The 16,781-nt window shown below is 44.6% G+C and overlaps 1 protein-coding gene across 9 annotated transcripts in view; it reads left to right on the top strand.

Moving 5' to 3' along the window:
* Positions 1-10,102: 10,102 nt before the first annotated feature.
* Positions 10,103-16,781, top strand: part of Pwwp2a (PWWP domain containing 2A) — a 41,266-nt gene continuing 34,587 nt past the window's right edge. For 2 of the 9 annotated variants that reach the window (XM_050138567.1, XM_050138568.1), the window contains exons 1-2: positions 11,637-12,375; positions 15,075-15,143. Coding sequence is in view for 4 of the 9 variants with exons in the window: in XM_050138563.1 (XP_049994520.1) it covers positions 10,231-10,751 (521 nt within the window). In the remaining 5 variants the exon portion in view is untranslated. Of the gene's footprint in view, positions 10,752-11,636; positions 12,376-15,074; positions 15,144-16,781 lie in introns of those variants that run through there. The other 7 variants (XM_050138569.1, XM_050138563.1, XM_050138564.1 and 4 more) reach the window with 7 other exon arrangements.

Raw genomic sequence — 16,781 nt, 5'->3', positions numbered from 1 at the left:
CAAAGGTTAAGAGAAGTGGCTGTTCTTCCAAAGGACTTGGGTTCAATTCCCAGTATCCACATGGCAGCTCACAACTGTCTGTTACTTCAGTTCCAGGGATCTGAAATCCTCACACAGACAAATCATCTAGTGCACATTAAAAAACAAACAAATAAACCAAAAATTAAACAACAACAACAACAAAAACCCAGCCATTATTTGCTGGATGTGGTGGTGCCCACCTTTAATCTCAGCACTCAGGAGGCAGAGACAGGTGGTCTCTGTGTTTGAGGCTAGCCTGCTCTACAAGGAAACACAGAGAAACCCTGTCATGAAAGAACAAAATACACCAAACAAACAAAAAACAAACCAAACAACAACAAAAAACATCTGTAGGCAAAAACACTCATATACATAAAACAGTAAATCTAAAAGCAAGCAGATAAAACCTATGTGAGAGGGTATAAAAGCGCCTGTTGACAAGCCTGGCAGCCTGACTTAAATCACCAAGCAATGCACAATGGGATGAGAGAACCTAGTCCTGCAGGTCGTCCTATGACCTCTATACATGTAGCATGGCATGCACGGGGTCCCCCTCCCCACATGCACAAAGATAAAATGAGACTTTTTTAAAAGGTCATGTTGATGCAGCAGCAGTCACACTGGGTGTGGTGGCACATGCCTACAGACTTAGGTGAAAGGATCACTTGAACCCAGACGTTTGAGATGAGCCCAGATCACACAAGAGATTACAAAAGTCCGTGTGTGGGGCTGGAGAGATGGCTCAGTGGTTAAGAGCATTGCCTGCTCTTCCAAAGGCCCTGAGTTCAATTCCCGGCAACCTCATGGTGGCTCACAACCATCTGTAATGAGGTCTGGTGCCCTCTTCTTCTGGCCTGCAGACATACACACAGACAGAATATGGTATACATAATAAATAAATAAAATAAAATATTAAAAAAAAGTCTCTGTGTGTGTGTAGGTATGTTCATGCATGTGTGTGCTTTGCAATCAGGCAAAGCAGGGAGGGAGAGCAGGAGGAAAGAACACCGACACTATGAAGGAAGATACCTCAGGACAGTGCCTATAGTTTAAGGGGCTTGATTCCCCAAGCTCACCCGGTTACTGCCTCTGCCTGGCACACAGTGGGTGTTCACCAAAAGGTTGGACTGGTTGCGGCTCTCGTTATGGAGAGTGCTGTCATTACTGGGGTTATCTTTGCATTGTGTTGGCCCTTTTCCAGATGCTGGGCTGAGTGGGGCTGTCACCTCAAGCAGAGGTAAGTGAAGAGGGCACTCAGGGGAGTAGCAGCTCCTAACAGCCTGCCAAGGTGTGTGTGTGTGTGTGTATGTGTGTGGGAAGGGAACTGGAAATACCCTTCCTGTGTTGTTTAGACCTTAAGCCAGGCAGCTTTAACTTCTGAAGGGATCTCGGTGAGCTCTGCCCTGTGCTCTTGCTCTCACACGGTCCCTGCTGGGATCCTCTCCCTTCTCCTAGGACTCTGGAACTAAAGTGACAGACTTGTGAGTTTAGGGTACAAATACATGTGGCTTCTCTTTTACTCACATCTCTTTGTTAGTCCTCTGAGCTCATTCTTAAGAAGCGAGCTACACATTTTAAACTGTCCTGTGCAGCAGACTCCTGTGGCCAGGAGCTGAGGACTGCCTCTGGGCATCACGCAGGAGAAGAATGCCCTCAGTATTTGTGTTAGCTTGCAAGTGTCTGCATTAGTCAGGATTCTCAAGGGAAGAGAGGAACGGATCTTGGCTTGGTGGCTCATGTCTATCACCCCAGCATTGACACTGAGGTCAGAGGATCACCAAGAGGTAGAGGACAGCCTGGGCTATATAGTGAGTTCCAGACTAGCCTAGGCTACAGAGTGAGGCTCTGTTTCCAAAAGATAAAACAGAGGGGCTGGTAATACGGCTCATTAGATAAAGCTCTTGCTTGGCTAGACGGACAACTTCAATTCAGTTCCCAGAACCCAGAGAATATTTGGAGAGAACCAGCTCCATGAAGTTGTCCTCAGACCCCTACGTTCACATGACGGCACCCATGCACCCATAGCAACAGTAATAATAATGATGATAATGACAAAGGCAACACAAATTGGGCATGGTGGTAAATGCAATCCCAGTTTGGGAGGTAGAAGCAGTAGGATTAAGGGTTCAGAGCCATTCTCTGCTACAGAAGGAATTTGAGGCCAGTCTGGGCTACATGAAATCTTTTCTTTTAAAGAAAAAGTTAGCTTGTTTGATTTGGAAGTGAAAAAGTCACCCACACCCAGCACTCGGGCGGCCAGCCTGGTCTACAGCAAGTTCCGGGACAGTCAGGGCTACACAGTGAAGGCCTGTCTCAAACAAAAAGTAAACAAAAAAGTCACCCTGACCTGCTATCTGCAGGCTGGAGACTTTGAAAAGTCAGCACTGTTTTCCCCCAAAGGCCTGTAAACTGAGGAGGGAGCCGCTAGTGTAAATGCCAGTTCCAGGGTTGAAGAGGACTGGCATTTCAGTTCCGGCAAGCAGGCCAGCAGCAAGAGGGTGGGTTCTTCCTTTCTTTGTCTGTCAGGCCTTCGAAGGACAGACTAGGTGACATGCAGCCACACCAGGAAAGGCTATCTTCTGAAATGATGTTCAGTCTGGGCTCCCTGTGACTCAGTGACTGACGTGTAAACTAATCACCACATGGCTTCTTCCTTATGGACCACAATCCCTGCTGGTGCCTAGATAGCAGCTCTGTCCAAGAGGACCCAGTTAAGTCTTGCCTGGGTCCTGACTTAGTCATGAAATGCATGACTATTGTTTAAGAAGTGATGGCACTAGCAGTTATAGGTAATACAATTTACCTATAGAAAAGTACACAGGAGAGCAAACTGGCATTATAAAAAGTCAAACATAACTGTGTAACCAGTATCCAGGCCAAGACACAGAGACTAGGTTAAGAATGGCCGCTGACATTTCCAGGTAGTGACCCCCCCCCCGCCCCCACACACACTCTGGGATTACAGTGTGAAGTACCACTCCTGGCTTTGGCTTTGTTGTTTCTATCTTATCTATATGGGTTCATACCATGTGTGCAAAACAGCTTCAGCAGATTCTGATTCCAAAGAGCACTGAGAATCACTGAGACACACAAAGAGAACCAGCGCTTGACAGATTCACTAGGAGTTAACCTTACTGACTCCATCTGGGAGCAGGCAGACTAGAACAGAAATACTGGCTTCTAGACGGAAATTGTCCCAGATCAGGAGGAATACCTCATTTGGCTCCTGTGTTTGGCCCTTATGTCCCATGAGTCTTTAAAGCCATTCCCTTTACCCTGGTCTCTGCTCCCTCGCCTTTTCCCTATTACTCAGTTTTCAAAGTAAGCATACCCCGAGGAAAGAAAATAATCACTAAGCCATATTTAAGCACTTTTCCCTCTGTGAGCCAACACCCTAGGGTTTGAGGTTTTTGTTTTCAGAAGTCTTTCACAGGTTTCATTATTAGCGGTCAGCAGCTACCAAGTGTGATTAATCCAAGAGATGGCAATCAGATTGAGCTTCTGGACCTAGCTGCTAATAACTTAGTATTCTTTAAAACAACTCTTACCATGATTGGAAGTCTATGCTATATAAGTTATGTAACCAGGCGTGGTAGGATAGTTCTGGATCTCAGCACTTGGGAGGCAGGGGCAGGAGAATCATCAAAAGTTTCAGTCTGTCCTGGATTACATGGTGCATTCCAGAGTACTTTGTCTTAAAAAGTCAAAAGAAAATATGCTTGTTACATCATTTAAAAAATAAAGCAAGCAAGCAAACAAACAAACAAAAAAATCAGTCCAAGGGCTGGAAAGATGGCTTGGTGTTCAAGAGCACTTGCTCTTGAAGAGGACCTGGGATCAGTTCCTCAGTTCCCGGCATCCCTATGGCAGCTCACAACCACCTGTAACTACAGCATCAAGGGATCTGATGCCCCCCTCTAGTCTCTGCAGGCTCCAACCCTCCCACTCTCTCCTGATCTCTGCATGTTCATGGTGCATGCGTGCACACGCACACGCACGTACATGCACACACACACACACACAATAAACTTTAAAAAATTCCCCAAGTCAAATTCTCTTGGCAGATAGTTATTAAAATATAAGATTAAACAAAATATACAGGGGTTGGAGAAATGGCTCAGTGGTTAAGAGCACTAGCTGCTCTTTCAGAGGATCTGAATTTTTTTCCCCCAGAAATTTGTGTCAGGACTATCTGTAATTCCAGCTCCAAAGGATCTAGTGCCTATGGCTTCTAAGGGCATCTGCATTCATGTGTACATACCCACATGTGAACACACATGCTAAAGGATCATTAAAAGTAAATCTTCAAAAAGAGCAGTATTCAGTGGGGTGTGATTGCACATGCCTTTAATTTCAGCAAAGAGGCAAAGGAGATTTCGGTTGAGTTCAAGGCTAGCCTAGTTTACAAACTGAGTTCCAGAATAGTGAAGGCTGTTACACAGAGAAACCCTGTCTCAGAAACAAAACAAAACAAAACTACAAAATAGTTTATAACCAAGGAAACAGAAGTCAAATGATTTAGCTGAGATCATGGAAGTTTCATATATCCAGAAAGAGACTAACTGGAAATAGATACTGGTTTAGACTTGAGGTTTAAACACTCTTGAGGCTTGGCCAATATTGGAGCACCCCAAAGAACTTGAAACCAAAGTCTGTGACAATCAGGACCAGCTCAGGTGCCAGGCTGAGCTTCTTCCTCTCGCTGGTATGGGGTCTCACCCAAGCCTAGCCTGGAATTCAAACTTGTCAAAATCCTCCTGCCTTGGCCTCCTGAGTGCTGGCATTACGTGTGGGAGCTATGAGGCCCTGCTCCATCCATCTGGACCTTCCCTTTGCTTTTTGTCCTAGACAGGGCCTTAGATATTACAGGCTGGCCCTGAACTCTGACTTTGTGGTCCTCCTGTCTCTACCTCCTGTGTGCTGTCTATGTCACTGGGCCAGTCTGGGTTCTCTTTTTCTTTTCTTTTTTGAGATAGCTCTCATGCTTGACATGCTGGCCTTGAACACAATATGAAATCAAAGAGGACCTTGAATTCCTGATTCCACTGCTTCCAGCTCTGGTATGCAAGGCATGAGTCACCATGCTCAGCTCAGCTGGATCTCTCTCTTTCTGAGGCAAAAGCAAAGATTCTTATTGTCAATATAGGAGACAACGCAGATTAATTCTGATGACAACTTTAGACTCTAGGGTTTCTGTGTGAGGTTAGCTCATTATGTAAACAGACTACTGTCCCAAATAAAATCTGACATTTGGGACAGTGTTCAAGGTGGTGGACCTGTGCACGGTGAGGAAAAAGAAAAAAGGCATCTGCTTGCTTTCTCTCCTCAGTAAGATATGTACAGCACACAGCTCATTTGTTGGAAAATGTTTTCATTACAGAAAAGATTTCAATTTTTCCTCTTCCTCTCAAAGATCAAAATCCCAGGCCTTGACCTAAACAAGGCAATCAAAATAAGGTGGTTTCAAGAGAGCCTCAAGTCTACTACTTACCTGCCATCGGTACTCTTAAAAATGGTTCTCTAGTCACTAGATGGGGAGCTTCATGAACGCAGACCTAGCATGAATGAGGGCCTGGTTCAAGCTCTAGTAACGAAAAAGACAGAACTGTAACAAGCCCACTTAGGATGCTTTTATCAATATGAACTTAGTAGGCTCAGTTTTCTACTGTAGGAAGTTTTCGGCCAAACTGGAGTTAAGCTAAATTTCACTTGCAAGGGAGGTCCTGTGAGACTAGTATTTATTCTATGACATTTAGTAGTGAAGTTCATTAGGCTAATAAAAAAAACCCCGCATAGTCTCTAGCTTCAGTTTGGAGAGGCAGGTTAGCTAAACCCAGGTCTGAGACAGATTCGGCCCTGCTGACAAGGCTAGAAAATGTCAGGAGGTCACAGTTTTCCAGGCTCAGAGGTGAACATCTTTGTCAATACTGCTGTTGGTCACGGGAAAAGAATCAAGAAACCTAGGTTTGGGAATTGCATAAGCACTATTTACCCAGGAAGCAAGGATCAAAGTCCTTCTCTAGGACAAAGGATTCGAAAATAGGTCACGAGGTCCCCCAATCAGCATAGCTAGCATTTTGTTCAGTCAACTTTAAAGCGGTGCAGAACCATGTCTTTCACAGAAGGATAATCGCCGCACTGAATGTCACTCAGGCCTCCACTTAGAAATACCACATCCTTATTTCAGAGCCAAGATTAAAGAACAGAGTCCCTGGGACTCCGCGAAGCATTCTAGAAGGCAATGGGCATGACCGTATTCAAGGCACAGGGTCTGAGATTATGGGTTCATGGTGTTTGCTCTTTCCCTTCTAAAGTTGGGACATTTATCTTGGGCATCTTGAAGGTTGCTGGATTGTCAGCTACTTGGGTGGTGTGGACAAGTCTGAGCCAGAGAGAGAGAGAGAGAGAGAGAGAGAGAGAGAGAGAGAGAGAGCGCGAGAGCGCTTTGGGCTCCTTTGTAGGGCTACATGGCAAAACCTCTAAAATCAGACCTATGGATCAGTCTTGATCCAAGGGGCTCCACTTATCTGATGAGTTCTTATCAGCCCCACTTCCAAGGTCCATAGTGCCAAGATTTGGGTCAGATACAGCTAGGAAGGAAGTAGGGGTAAAGCAGCCTGTGATTTCTGCTTATTGGATGATAAGCAGAGGTGAGGGGTGTTCTGTGTGGTAGATGAACATTCTGAAGCTTTAACTTATGGAGTGCTACTTGGCCTCCTCAGTGGGAAGGCCCTTGTGACAGAAATAGCCAGCATCTCTCAAAATGTCTGATGCTCTCCTAGGTTCATTTTGTGGTGAGAGAATTTATGATGACATGGGTAGTCTTAGCTTTCACCATGGAAATTTTGTCCACTGTCACTAGTATTGACAGAGTCTTACAGTGGGGAGGTGACAACTGGCTTCTCCTTCCTCTGCTGGATTAAGTGCTGATATGTGCATTTTGGAATCTCTGGCTTTCAGGGGATGCTGCTCATGTCCAGTGGAGAAGGAGTCACGGGTGCAGGGTCCTCAAGGCCATCATCATACCTAGATGCCTGGCAACATAGCTCCATGGGTAGGGACATGTCTAGATGCCTTGTGTCATTGGGCCGGGAGCATAGTGAAATGATGTTAGACTATGGGGAACATTATCCAGGTGCTGCACATGAACAAAGCTTCCATTCAGAGGTTCTGCGCAGCTGCTGCAGCATGGCTACCAACCAGGCTCAAAGATCCAGACCTCCACAGGGGGCTGTACCATACATAGCACAGAGCCAAACCATTATGAAAGGGCAAACACCCACAGTCCACACTACCCCTCTGGAGTGCTGTTGGATTTCTTGTTCTTTCCATCCATACTTGCATCCAACCCTCCAAGTATCCATCCATCCTATCACTTAGTCAGACCTATATATCACATGGCTATCAGTGGTCTCTCCATGTGAATCCCATGCCAGAAGGAACCTGATGGCAGAAGCGCCTAGGTTACCGCAGAAGATGTAAGAGCCAGGTTCTCTACTAGCTCTGGGGTTTCTAGAAGAAGCATCTCTCACTAAATCATAAACATTTAGGTCCTGTTTGCTTTCCAACCTCATTTTATCTACTCATCTCTTGGTCATTGTCTTCATCCACCAATGGTCTTTCTTCTTTCTGACCAGGCCAAGCCCTCCTTAGCCTTGGAGCTTTAAGCAACTGCTCTTCTTTTGTGACTTGAATGTTCAGCCAGCCATGTAAAGAGCTGGCTCTGCCCGTCCCTTCACATCCTCAAGTGTCCTGTCTATACCCACCTTCTTTAAAGCGTGCATCTTCCGCCCTGCCCATCTACTTTATTACCTCACCCTGCTTATTTCTCTTATAGAATGGCTCAGGATCTTTCATCATCTTGCTTATTATTTTATAACTCACCAATGAAGAAGAAGAAGGCCCAAATGGGGAGTTACCAGATCGCGTATTCTTTACGGCATGCCTTCTGCCTGTCTCCCTGATTGCAGTTCCTGGGGCACAGCAGTCCTTCAGTGCTCGTTGAATGAATGAGTGAAAGACGCATGAGTGGGCCTTCCTAATATTCGAGAGACTTAAGACTGGCAGAGAATAGATTCTGGGAGAAAGAACGGGATTTGAGAGAGGGTCTTACTGGAGAAACAAAAGAACTGACTTCATGTGAACACAGGATGATGAGTGGAGTCTCTTGAGGGGCACGGTGAAAACAGTAGCTTAGGAGGGTGCCTTGTTATGTATGCCATGATCTGTGATAAATTAGAGATTTAAACTACTCTCTGCAGAATCTTGTAATTACTTTGAGAAGTAATGAGGTCCCAGGACCCAAGTTATATTTTCCTCCCTGTGGGGATTATGCAGCATGGGACTTCAGAGTGTCATGGCTTTCATAGACTGCATGTTATTGTTTAATTAGCTGATTATGGTGGACTATAGACATAGTGTCATAACAAACATTTTGCAAGGTAAGACCCATATATGTTTAATGTAAGCATATAGCTCATAAGAGAGTTTTTTTGCCCCCCCCCATACTATGCTAGGTATCAAAACCAATGTCGTGTGCATGTTAGTAAGCACAGACTTTTTGAGGAAGGCTTAGTTTCTTCATCTGTAAAAGAGAGCTTAAACAATCAGTGGGTTTTAAACACTGACTATTGAGATAGGGTCTCATTTTGATAGATGCCCTGGCTGGCCTAGAACTTGTTAGATAGACCAAGATGGCCTTGAACTCATATAGATCCACCTGCCCCTGATTCTTCTACTAAAACCATGGGTTCCAGATTTCATTCTTCCCTCCACAAACATAACTTTTCTTCTTTCTCTGTAGGTGTTCTCAGTGCCTCTGATCGCTCCTACAGGAAAGGACTGACTGAGGAACAATCTGAAAGAAATGGGCTCAGTGCTTCTTCTAGACTTCAAATAGTTTTAGTTGCAAACACAGCACATGGGAGACAGAGGCAGGCCGTTTTCTCTGAGTTCCAGGCAAGCCCGACCTCCATAGTGAGACCCTGCTTCAAAGCAAAAGAAAACAAGAACATTAGGATACTGGAGAGACTACCTCCCCTTTATTTATTTATTTTTTTCCTTTCTTGAGACAGGGTCTTATTCCAAAGCTCAAGCTGTCCTGAAACTCAGTATGAAGCCTGTGTTGGCCAAGAATTTTCGCCATGTCTGCCTATGACTCCCAAGTGCTGGTATTAAACCCCCATGGATAACTATGCCTGGATTGAGTTTCTTTTTTTTTTTTTTTTGGTTTGTTGTTGTTTTCTTTCTACACTCAGCACAGGAGAGGGCAAGGAACGAAAAGGCTTCCACAGTGAACTCTCTCCAGTGGATCTAGGGAGAATAAGCAACGCGGCAGGACTTCGCGAATGCTAGCATACGGGCTGTCTTTCCTCTCATTAGAATTTTCCTTCTTTGAAATGAGCAGGTCCCTAGAAAGAAGAGATTAGTCCTTTGTTTCTAAAAAGTGAAGCCAAGAAAAACACTCTTCGTGCACACGCTGGAGTTCCTGTCATGTGGTTAGGGAGACTGTCTGGTCCATCTGTCCTAGTCCCAGCACCTGGCAAGTTGACTACCGGAATAGCCACGCAAAAAGTGTTTCAGGATTATTTTGGAACTTTTAGTTATCTTTCCCACAGAAGCCTGTTGTGCCCACACTCGGCCACAAGCAATTCCACGCCTAGAAATAACATTCATTCTAAGGATCTCTGCGCAAAGATTCTTGGGAAGCGGTTCCCCTTCTGCATTCTCCCGCTATTCCTCCCCCGGGCCGTCTTTGAAAGAATTGGCACGACTCGCGTTTCCTTCCCTTCTTCCACCTCCGAGGAACAGTCCGAGGACGGGCAGGGGCAAACACCAATCATACAGCTGTATTTTCCTTCCCAACCAATAGATCCAGGCAGCAAGTATAGATGCTACCGTCCATCCCGCCTCTCACGCCTCCGCTTAGAGTCGACGCTTGACAACTCACCCGACCAATGGGAAGTTCCTACTCCGAGCGCGGGGGCGGGACCCAGCCAGTGACAGACGGCTCCCCCTGGCCAATGGGCTGACCTACGTGCGGGAGGGGTGGAAGGCGGAGCCAATGGCGCGGTGCCAATCACGAGCATCAGGGAAAGGGCGGGACGACAGTGTTAGCGGGAGGGAGGGGAAGGCCTCGGGAACCCAGCCGCGCTGCCGCCGCCGCCGCCGCCGCAGCCCGAGTCGGAGGAGGGAGAGACCAGTGAGAAAATGGCGGCCGTGGCTGCTGAGGCGGCGGCGACCGCGGCGTCCCCCGGGGACGGGGGCGCCGGCGAGGCTGAGCCGGAGCTGGAGCCCATCCCCGGCAGCGAGGCCGGCACCCCCCTCCCGGTCACGGCCACCGAGGCGGCGGTGCCGGACGGCGAGGCCGACGGGCGCCAGTCCGCCCCTCAGGCCGACGAGCAGCCGCTGCCGCCGCCGCCACCGCCGCCGCCGCCGGGGGAGCTGGCCGGTAGCCCCGAGGCTGAGGCGAAACCTCCCGAGCCCGCGGCCGCCCCGGCCCCGCCACCCGAGCAGCCCCCGGCCGCCCCCGAGCAGCCCGAGGACGCGCCGCGGCCGCCGCCGGCTCCGGTGCTCGTGCCGCCGGCGGGCGGGGACTCGGCGGTGTCTCAGCTCATCCCCGGCTCGGAGGTGCGGGTCACGCTGGACCACATCATCGAGGACGCGCTCGTCGTGTCGTTCCGCCTCGGGGAGAAGCTCTTCTCCGGGGTCCTCATGGACCTGTCTAAAAGGTACCCGCCGGCCCCCCGACAGCACGCCGTCCGCTCCGCCGCCAGGGAGAGCGCGAACCCCGGCTGCTCCCGCCCCGCCCTCGGGTCCTGCGCGCCGCTGTCCTCGTGGGGCGCGCTCCGCGTGGGGCAGACGCGCGCGGCCCCGGAGGGCGGGCCCGGCCCCAGGTGTGCGGCTGGGGACGCGCGCGCGGGTGCAGATGGCTGGCGTACCCCGCCTCCTCATCTCCGGCCCTCGGCGACCCTGGCTTGCGCACCGGGGCAGATGGGTTAATGCAAAATGCAGATGGATTCCCCGGAGGACCGGGTGCCGGGCTGGGGAGAGGTGCTGCCGAGGCGCTGTAATGTCCTCACGTCAGCCTTTAAGTTTAGCGGGGCCGAAGAAAGGGGTGTGTGCATTGGGCTTCCCTAAAGGTTACCTGTCACTTGTTAAAAGAGGAACAACCATGAGTTACTGAACCTTTTTATGATGTTATTCTTAGTGCTGGAAGTAGTTTCCCCGGGGAGGGGGCGACTCTTCAAAAAGGAGGCGCATTTTGCTGATTTTACTTATAGCTTAAAGAAATAGCTAAAGACGGGATGAAACCCTTGCCTTTTAAATCTTTAATTTCAAAGTGGTGGGTTTACCAAAAAAAAAAAAGTTGGAAACACTTTTTCTTTGGCAGTGCTAGAGATTGACTCCCAACTGACTTCTGAGACTATGTTTACAGTTAAATTTGTCTAAACCGGAAGGTTGAGTTCACCTACAAACCTCTTCTAATTCAGTATATTTTCATCTTTTTTTTAAAAAAATGTTCTGGGCACTGCTTTAAACAAGTAAAGAGGATAGTCTTTTTTTTTTTTCAGTTTAGAGTTAACCTTTTTATTCTCTTCTTTTGCAGATAGGAAGTGCAGAGACTCCCATTCATGGCTCTCCATTCTGTTTCCTGCAACAGCACACACACTGGTGTCTCACCTGTTTGGAAATGGTTTATTATTAGTGTGTTTGGTGTGTTTCTGTATTTATTTAATTTCTTTTTGCTGTACTGGGGGCTGCACCCAGAACCTCCTGCATGCCAGGCAAGCATCCTAGCATCAAGCCACACACACCCCGGCCTTCTCCCACCTTTCTGTTATTTTTGAGACACGGTTGGGTTAAGTTGTTCATGCTTGCTTCGAACTTGCAATCTTCCTGACGCAGCCTCTCCCAAGTACTGGTATGACAGGCATTTCCCATCATACCCCATATCCTGGCTTATGCTTCGCTTTTAATTCCTTGACCTCTCGTCAAGACACAGGAATCCTTTTCCATTTGGGAACAAGTCTTTAAAGTTCTTAATGGAATATGGTGGTTTGAGGGGAGGGGGCGGCGATGGGCGCCTGTTCTGTCAGTCTGTATACTTTGTTAGTTTTCAGGGTTTTTGTTCTGTTTGATTTTTTTTTATTATTTTTAGCAGATTTGGGTTAGTGCTTTCATTAGTACTTTAGTTTTTATAGTTAGAAAGCTGAATAAGACAGTGCTTTCCGCTGTTGTTTTTAATAGCAAGAGAGACACTCTAATGTGTATGCTATTGAATCAAACAGAAGAAGAGGCCAGTGATTGTGTGAGAATCTGAATTTCAAATCTGCAAAAGAAAGGTGCAGAAAGGTAAGTTTTTGGAAATAGAGTGGATTGTTTTCTCTTGTCAAGGTGCTCTTTGTGTCAGCTTTAGAAAATTGTCATTTTGAGTTGTGATCTATTTTGCTAATAGCATTTCTTATAAATAGTAATTTCTTTTGTTGGAGGAGTTGTTTTCTCTTTGGAAAGGATATGGATTCTTAGTCTTGCTGTTTTGAACTCTTGGGCTCAAACTGATCCTCTTGTCGCAACTTCCACCTGCCTCAGCACTGACAGTAGCTGTGTCCTCCCTTTGAGCTGTATAGCCAGTCTCAGGAGATACTTTTTATCCACTGCACTCAGGCAATAGCTACACTGTATTCAACAGACACTTTAAAAATAATTTGTATCTTATTTGAATTGGCCACTTCCTGGTAAAAGTAACAAGAGCTCCCAATTGAATGGCAGACATTGTATCACATAAGTTAGAGTTCTCTTAACTCTAGTGGTGGTGTATCATTTATATGGGAGCCAATCGAGGCTTATTTAACTTGGCCAGTTAGCTTATTAGTGGCAATGTAAAAGACTTCAATGTAAGTTAAAAGTTGGATGGGGTAGCAAGTTTTTTGTTTTTTTTTTTAAGCAGGAAGTAAAGAATTGTGTGCTTTTCAGTTTCTGTGCTTTTCTTGATTTCTGGTGGCTGTGCAGAGTAATGCAAAGGATCCTGGATCTTGAAGCCAAGCAGAGTGGTCCATTAATAGGCTGCTCTGGAGAGTCTTTATTTCCTTTAATATAGGAGAACATATATAATAATCTCAGAAGTAGGAGTTCTGCCTATCCAGTGAGATAATTGGGAATGTGTCAGTGTATTTGTGCTTTGTTTAGTCTTCAAGAGGGTTTGTTATTGCATTTATTTAGTTAGCTTTTTTTGGTGATAAGGATTGAATCCAAGATCTCCAAACATGCTAAGCATGGCTTCTACCCCTATAGTTCTTTTGAGGGTAATTTGTTTGGCCAATTCACATGAATACAAACAAACATAAAAATGCATATAAACCATGTGTCAGCTTACCAGAAAGGACAGACTGTATTTTGACCAACTGTACTTTTGATGAAGACTCTATCATCCTGTGACTTCATAGTTCTCTAGTTTGTACAAGTGCAAACTATGATGTTTTCAACAATGGCACTTCTCGGAATTTGCCCTTCCTTTAAGTAGCACATCAGCTATACCTCCCCTTATCTCTAGAGAGTTTGGCTGTAAATGGCATGGTTAGCCTAAAATGAGGGTAGTTTGAATAGCTAGTTAAAAACAAATTTTGTTTATAATAGCATAAAAAATATTGAGTACCTTTAAGTGAAGCATATAGCTTCTAGTTCATTTACACTAGCTGTTATTTAATACCCAGTCTCCTTAGCTAGTTTAAATTACTTGTTTACTCAGTTCATTAGCATTGTCTAATGACAAAGCAGTTAGCCTTACACATGGATTTTATTTTTTTCTTTCAGTCTCAGCTTTTACAATTTTGTCATAAAGCATGCTTTAGTAAACTGATTATTTTAGACAATAATAAATTATTGAGTATTTTTTTGGTGGGCTTTTTTTTTATCATGGGATATAAGTCAGTATGTATACACTGCCCAGCTTCAACGTTTATTATAGTTTAGTTAAATGTATTATATCACATAACTGCTTTTGAATGAAACCCCAGGCATATCCATAAACTATATTCCATCATAGCCCTTTGTAAAAATAAGGACTTTTAAAAAGTAACCATACTACCATTATCATTCCCAGAATTCTAGCATTTCCTTTATATCATCAAACCTCTGGTCAGTAAATGTTAATGTTAACATCTCAGGATTGTTTTGTTCAAATTATAATACAAGTAAAGTTCATACCTGTACATGATTAATTTTCCAGGCCTCTGTTTATCTGTGGTTCTGCCATTATATTTACCCCTTGCTATTTGTTATTCTGGATCTTTTTCTGATTGAACCCCTGTGGATACAGTTTTGTTACCTGTTTAGAATTTCTCATAGCAGGTTGAAGGGACAGCAGTTTCATTGCGGTCCCCTCAGGACCTTTTTTGCTTACCAGAATTGAATTAGTTAAAGTATCTCTTACTTCCCTGCAGATATTTTCAGTCCATGCCTGAAGGAACATTTTATATGCAAATTATTTCTTTTCATTTTTTGAATCAGAGTTTTATGTGGCCCAAATTGGCCTTGACCTCTGGATCTTCCTGTTTCTACTTCTCTAGTGCTGGAATTAAAGGCACGAGCCACCAAATCTGACTTTTTTTCAGTTTTTAAAAGAAGAGGTCTTGTGTGTATAGCCTTTGCTGGCCTTGTTCTAGCTCTGTAGCCCAAGTTGGACTCCTCCTTTTGACTCCTATTAGGGCTATAGGAGTATGCCATGTCCAGAGGGATTATTTTATTTATTATTATCTTAAAAATAATTATGAAGCTACTTTGAAACCCTGAAAAATATTTCTGAATCCCTGAATTACGGAATCATGAAGTAAGCATTGGTACATAAAAGGCTTGTATATTTTACTTTTGTGGCACATGCATATTACTGTATTTTTACAAGTATCATATTCTATGTATGGGGGGCCATTTATTAAAAATTGAAATGATTTCTTTTGAAAACTTCAGCATTTGCTGTTTAGGATCTTAAATTTGTAGAGCATTTATTTGTTTTTAAAGGAAATGTAAACCAAGACAATGATTTCTTTTCTTTACAGAGACCATGAACGTATGGTGCAATAGCCCTACTTTTGGTGGGAAAAATATACAGCCATTCTGGTGAAGCAGTGAGTAGTGGTGTCAGTAGTTTATACTACAGCTTTGAGGTTGAGGTCCTAGGCCCTCGAGTAGTATGTGTGAAGGTTGGCTTGAGCTGTACATTCTGAATTTACTGGTGATGATATCTTATCTTGAAATGTATTAGAGGGCTTGTATAGTAAGTAAAGTAGCCTAGGCAAGTGCCAGTCACATTATGATCCAGACAACTTCTAGGATGCTCACTACTGTACTGAGTGAGGTCCTCCATTGCATATTGCTCTAATCTGACTGTTCTGGTGAGCACAGATTCTTAGTTGTTGGTAAATAAAAACCCAGTTTGAATCTGAGAACAAAGAATTATGATAACTTTTCACTTTGAGACAGGGTTTTACTGTATAGCTCAAGCTGGCCTGGGATTTGCAATCTTTCTGCCTTAGCCTCCTGAGTCCTGGAATTACAGGGTTATAATTGTCTAGTTCCCAAATAATTTTTTATCAATTTTATTAGATCTATTTTTTTTAAAAATATTTATTTATTATGTATACAATATTCTGTGTGTATCCCTGCAGGCCAGAAGAGGGCACCAGATCTCATTACAGATGGTTGTGAGCCACCATGTGGTTGCCGGGACTCAGGACCTCGGGAAGAGCAGGCAGTGCTCTTAACCTCTGAGCCATCTCTCCAGCCCCTATTAGATCTATTTTTATATTATATCCCCCCCCCCAAAAAAAGTCTTTTGGACAGGCTTGCCACATACCCATGCTAGCCCTGAGCTCAGATGTTGTTCTTGCCTTAGCTTCCTGAGTGCTAGAGTAACAAGCCTGTTTCACCACATCTACCTATAGATGTTATATATAGATGTTATATATTAGTTATATATATATTCCAGACATGCTCTATTGGACTTGAAGCTTTTCTTTCTTTGAGACAGGATCTTTTTCTGTGTCCCAGGCAGGCCTTAAACTGTCCTTGATCTTTTCTGTCTTAGCCTTTTTAGTGCTGGGATTACAGGCAAGGCCATGCTTGGCAGGAGTTTCTAATAAGGTTAATTTTCAGTTTTTTACACATAAATAAAATCATACATTAGTGTGTGTTCTTAAAAATATTTAAGTCATGTGTTGGTAAGAACAACTTTTTGGGGGGTTCTATTAAGTAGCTTATTAGTGCTTATCTTCACTGTCTCACTGATTTCAGATTGTAAAAGAGGAAAGACGTTATTTGGCCTATCAAGTACATCATTTCTTAGTAGCTTAGTTCTCCCTGAACTCCTAAATTAAGATGCACGTTTCCAGAAAGAAGCTTGCTGTAGTGGCTGACAGATAGAGAAGTGATGGTTTAGTTACATTCTGTTTGGATTTAATGCAGAATAACTTTGCTAAACACAGTTTAGTCAGTGGTTCTCAAAAGTGTGTAGATTTCTGGGGTTGGAGAGATGGCTTAGCTCTTCCAGAAGATACAGGATCAGTTTCTAGCGTACACAAGGCAGTTCACAACTGTCTTATTCCTACTCCAGGGGATCCAACTTTCTAACCTTCAAGGGTGCAGCACATATGTAGTTTGCATAAATACATGCAGGCAAAACACCCATACATAGAAAATATTTTTGAAAATAGATTTCCTTCCCCATCAATTTGATTTCATTCTGTGATTCTGGACTTTTTTTTTTT

Source organism: Alexandromys fortis, unplaced genomic scaffold (assembly GCF_014885135.2).
Source record: "Alexandromys fortis isolate MF-2015 unplaced genomic scaffold, M_Fortis_MF-2015_v1.1 scaffold_11, whole genome shotgun sequence".
Lineage (NCBI taxonomy): Eukaryota > Metazoa > Chordata > Mammalia > Rodentia > Cricetidae > Alexandromys > Alexandromys fortis.
The sequence above is the reverse complement of the archived record's forward strand: the minus strand, read 5'-3'. Positions and strand labels throughout refer to the sequence as shown.